We start from the raw sequence: 4,347 nt of genomic DNA, 5'->3' as shown, positions 1-4,347 counted from the left end.
AAAAGGCAAGGGTGTAGAATTACAGACATATTTCTTGTTATCTGATATACTTACTTTCTTACCACTCACTTCTTGCTATTGATCAAGTTATCCTGATCCATTTCTTGTGCTAGTTGATATGTTTACTCCTTGATAGCTGAAATTGTCTCACTCTAACTGCAAATCTATGCCAATAGTCATCTCAAGTGTTTTGTGTCTCTAAATAACCTAAATAACCCTGTAAATTGTCTTTAATTTCAATTTTCAGCAGCATGATAAACTTGCAGACCATGGCCAATCAGCTTTTCAATTACCCTGCAAAATAAATTTCAGCAACATGAACACACAGCAGACCTAGATGAAGCCATTGAGCTGAGTTGTACTGTGGATGGTCATGTGCGCCTATCATACGCAGCACACATAAGGGAAGTTTTTGGTCACGCGCAGCAAATGACGATCCGTTGATCACATTCGCGACGCGCGATATAATTCCAAGTTTCCTTAACCCGATCCGCGGTGAACGGCATCATATTGGAATAAAATTATTCAACGACGCTGTTTCTCAACCTAGCATCTGTGTAATATCGCTTGAAATACGCTCGTGATGAAATGCGTTCCTCCAACGCTCGTCGCTACAGTGCCTCTCAACTCGAGACACTTTCTATATCAACCAATTTCGACTTTTCGTGAACATCTGCTTTGTTTACTGCGCAATCGACGTCTAATCTGTTCAATTCTCGTGCTCGATGTCTAATACTTATGTGAGACAAATACGACTTATCTGAGAATACGCTTTTGTCCGCTTATGAGGGACTGATCGACTTGCTGCGTGCCTACTATCTCCTGCTTCTCCTGCGTCACTTGCTTCAAAGCGATATCATGTTCGCTGCAAGAAGACACTCTCTAGTGTTCTCTGCTCTGATATTCCTCCGTCGTAAGTATTCCAGCTTGCTTGGTTCTATTTCACATCCTTAACACATACGTTTTGACATCCATTATGCCTACTATTCCATTCCCTTGCACACAATAAAGCAGCCTTCTTACCTTGCGTCAACTAACACTCGCTATCTCGTGCTCTCTGTTCTGATATTCCTCCGTCGTACGTATTCCAGCTCTCTTTCTTCTATTTCACATCTTCGACACATACACTTTGATATCCATTACGCCTACTATTCCAGCAAGTCCACCGCTGTCTCTGCTACGATCTCAACCTGTTCGTCGAGTCTATCCCCTCGAGTATCACCTGCTTCTCCATAGCACACACAATCACGACTTGACCCTTTCACCAAGTCTATCTCCCCGAGTATCTTTGCTCTGTTATCACGAACACAATCACGCTGAACATGAACGGTCTTATATTTCGGTACGTTGTTATATTTCTTGTCTTCTATTTTAGAAAGTAATTATGCTACGCTCCAGCGCGTGCCTTCGTCAAACTCAGGCCTCAATATTGAGCACCTTAGTATCTGTGAAGCATCCCTTCATTACCCAGGCCGTCCGTGCTTTCTGTACAGGATCTGGACGCACGCCGCCTTCCTTTCCCCCGATTTCTTGGGACTCAAAAAAGACTTACAAAACGAATATCGCAATGCGTGCACACTGCAGGGACGGTGCTGAGAAAGTTTTGGGAGCGCTTAGGGATGCACTTCCGGATCGTTATAGCCGTATTAAAACGGCGAAAATTGTGTAAGTACTTCCTTTTTCTTTCAACATTGTTATTTATTTTACTTTATTCTTAGGGGTGGAATCCATCGGTCACCGAACGACGGCAACCCACACCTTTTGATAAGGTGCTTTGGGAAGAAGAAATGGGAAGGCTCGATCCACTTACCAGTGGATAAAAATGTAAGTTTTTTTGCTTCCGCTTCCTTGTCTTTTTTTGCTAATAATATCTTGAATATATACAGGAATTCAATATTAAAGAGGCAACTATTGCCTATAAGACTGCTCGTAATTACATTGTTAAAAAGATCTTGTAATACTAGATTACTCTTTTGCATTGTACTTGCTTTATATTTGCTTTAACTTTTATAACGCACACACTACAACTAGTACTATATATCTATTATCAAGATTATAACTCCACAAATAGAGTTTCCTAGTGATAATATAAGCTACTGTATCTTTTGTATTAATTATATACCATTAATTCAAGTTTCCTCCATTCTACTATCAATTCGGTCAAGGAGTGCCTGTGCATAGTTAATGAATCATTTCTATTTGCGTACATCTCCCTATCTTCTGCGTGGAGCAATAGACGTTCAACAGCCCCCAGCATCTTTGTGACTGAACTGTACATGTTCATTGATAAAATAGAATCACAACGATCTCGCAAATGTTGTAAGACAAGTTGCTCCGGCCATGACTGAATGGGCTGGTTGAGATTTTCTCACAAGTCATTTACAACGCTTGCTGCTTTTCGTGCGTCTTGTAGGTTCGGATTGCGATAGAAGCTGTATGCATCCTCACTGTAGGACTTGTTAAAACGAGACTTTTTGTCACGGAGGAGATCCAAAAGAAATGCTAAGATACCATCGTCCATACTGCACGGCCAATAAGGCAAGGGTCCGTTAAGCCAGCCTGAAACCAGTCGGAAGCGCAATGAGCGCCAAAGTTTGTATGTACTTTCGCGTCAGATGCTTACATAACACATGGTGCACGCTTACGAGAGCTAAGCTCATCTCTGTGGTAATCGATATGTCAAGTTCTCCGGATCGTAGAATATTAACTCATTCTAATTACTTTTAATTTATTATAATGTGTGAAAATTAAACATATTTATCCAATTTACAGATGTAATAATGACATTGCTACTTTCACTGCTGCACTTTTTTCTTTGAGTTCGTCAGGTCTGGCCAGGTACACTACAAATGTAGGTCAGCTCAATGAAAGATGCTAGGTAATGCTTAAACAAACCTCGCGTTGTCCATAATCACATCGGCGACAAATTGGTTTAACTTCATCGCACTAGCAGACCTTTCAGTATAGTGACACGGCAAAATGTGCTGTGAACGCATACATACCTTAATCCTTTTCTTTCTGCAAGTCAGACATCCTGTTTTGCTCCGCGAGTACTTTGGGCGTTTGCGCTGCGACTGCTCGGCTCTTATTTGAGCAGGGGAAACTGTATACACAGCATCAGGGATCTGTACTTCGTGTGGGTCGGCCGGCAGTGTGTACTGGGGTGATGGGGGTGTAAGGTACAAGATAGGACTTGGAGGTATAATGAGCAGAAAAATCATACAGCACAGTGCGAGAGCTTACTAGGGCAGTGAGGAAGACATTGTGTTGTTGGCAGTATCAGAGAGAATGAGGATGCGAATAAAAGTTGAGGTTCCATTACTTTTCTTATTTGTTTTTCACGAATTTGCAATTAGGGGATTTATTTTTACTTTTTTCCATAACTGGAAAAAAACAACGCATATTTTATTTATGTCCATCCTTTATAGTTTTGCCTCCCTCCATTCATTTCAGATTTATTTCTAAGCCCTTCAGCCTCATGTCTTTACTCTTCCCTCATTGTCTTGTTATTTAGTATCAACTACAGTACACCTATGTTTTGTAATTGGGCATCAAGATTACAAAGGACAAATAGCTTATGTCAGTGTTGAAATGATGCTCAAGATTTGTAGTATCGATCAAACATCAAATTCACTTGCATCTTATTTTATTTGACATTACTAAAACTTAGCAGATACATTACACACAAATATTGTAGAGAGGATAAAGAAAGTTATGTAAGAGTAAAGGAAACGAGTGAGCTAGGAACAACTCCTCTTCAGCTTTGAGAGCTTCCTGTATCTTTGCCCTTGCTTTGTCCTCCATCTTGGTTAGTCTTTGCATGCTCTTTAAGAACAGGCTTTCATCAGTATTTCCAGGGCAGTGTGTATAGTCATTACACTCTTCATTACAGCCGTTGTCAAGGCTGTCTTCTCCTTCTACAATCAGGGTAGGATCTAACAAGAACTCTACTTCTTCCTCTTTGTAGTCATACTCACTGTCTGATTACTAGATTAACTATTAAGCTTTTAGTATGAAATCACTTATCTCACTTAATGATCAAAGTTGATCCACCAAAATTAGAGAATTACTGAGTAGTAATATTTGGACAGAGATATTGTACATTGAATCCAAAAGCACACAGATAAACATCTACAATAAATTGTTCAAATTAATTAATTACACAGAGAGGGTTTGCAAATCTTGTATACTTATAACTTATCTAATTGAACAATTCAGACTGTTAAGTAGTATGTCTGGTTATACAAAAGATATGCATTCCAATTGACTTAATTCTGTGGCGTATCTCATAAATTCCTTTCGACCAAATATAGTATGCCTTTCCTGAGTGAGAAATAGGCAAGAATG

At 39.8% G+C, this 4,347-nt stretch overlaps 2 protein-coding genes across 2 annotated transcripts; one reads left to right on the top strand and one right to left on the bottom strand.

Annotated features, from left to right (window-relative positions):
• Positions 1 to 1,322: 1,322 nt before the first annotated feature.
• FOMMEDRAFT_162922 (uncharacterized protein) lies at positions 1,323 to 1,958 on the top strand (the record flags this gene model as incomplete). The annotated part of the gene is made up of 4 exons (XM_007272134.1): positions 1,323 to 1,342; positions 1,399 to 1,665; positions 1,719 to 1,824; positions 1,887 to 1,958. The coding sequence occupies 4 exons, from the start codon at positions 1,323 to 1,325 to the stop codon at positions 1,956 to 1,958; spliced, it is 465 nt and encodes a 154-aa protein (XP_007272196.1).
• An 837-nt stretch (positions 1,959 to 2,795) lies between these two features.
• Positions 2,796 to 3,263, bottom strand: FOMMEDRAFT_162921 (uncharacterized protein; the record flags this gene model as incomplete). The annotated part of the gene is made up of 4 exons (XM_007272133.1): positions 2,796 to 2,843; positions 2,896 to 2,946; positions 3,003 to 3,192; positions 3,244 to 3,263. The coding sequence occupies 4 exons, from the start codon at positions 3,261 to 3,263 to the stop codon at positions 2,796 to 2,798; spliced, it is 309 nt and encodes a 102-aa protein (XP_007272195.1).
• Positions 3,264 to 4,347: the final 1,084 nt, after the last annotated feature.

Source organism: Fomitiporia mediterranea (genome assembly GCF_000271605.1).
Source record: "Fomitiporia mediterranea MF3/22 unplaced genomic scaffold FOMMEscaffold_140, whole genome shotgun sequence".
In the NCBI taxonomy this organism is placed as follows: Eukaryota; Fungi; Basidiomycota; class Agaricomycetes; order Hymenochaetales; family Hymenochaetaceae; genus Fomitiporia; species Fomitiporia mediterranea.
The sequence above is the reverse complement of the archived record's forward strand: the minus strand, read 5'-3'. Positions and strand labels throughout refer to the sequence as shown.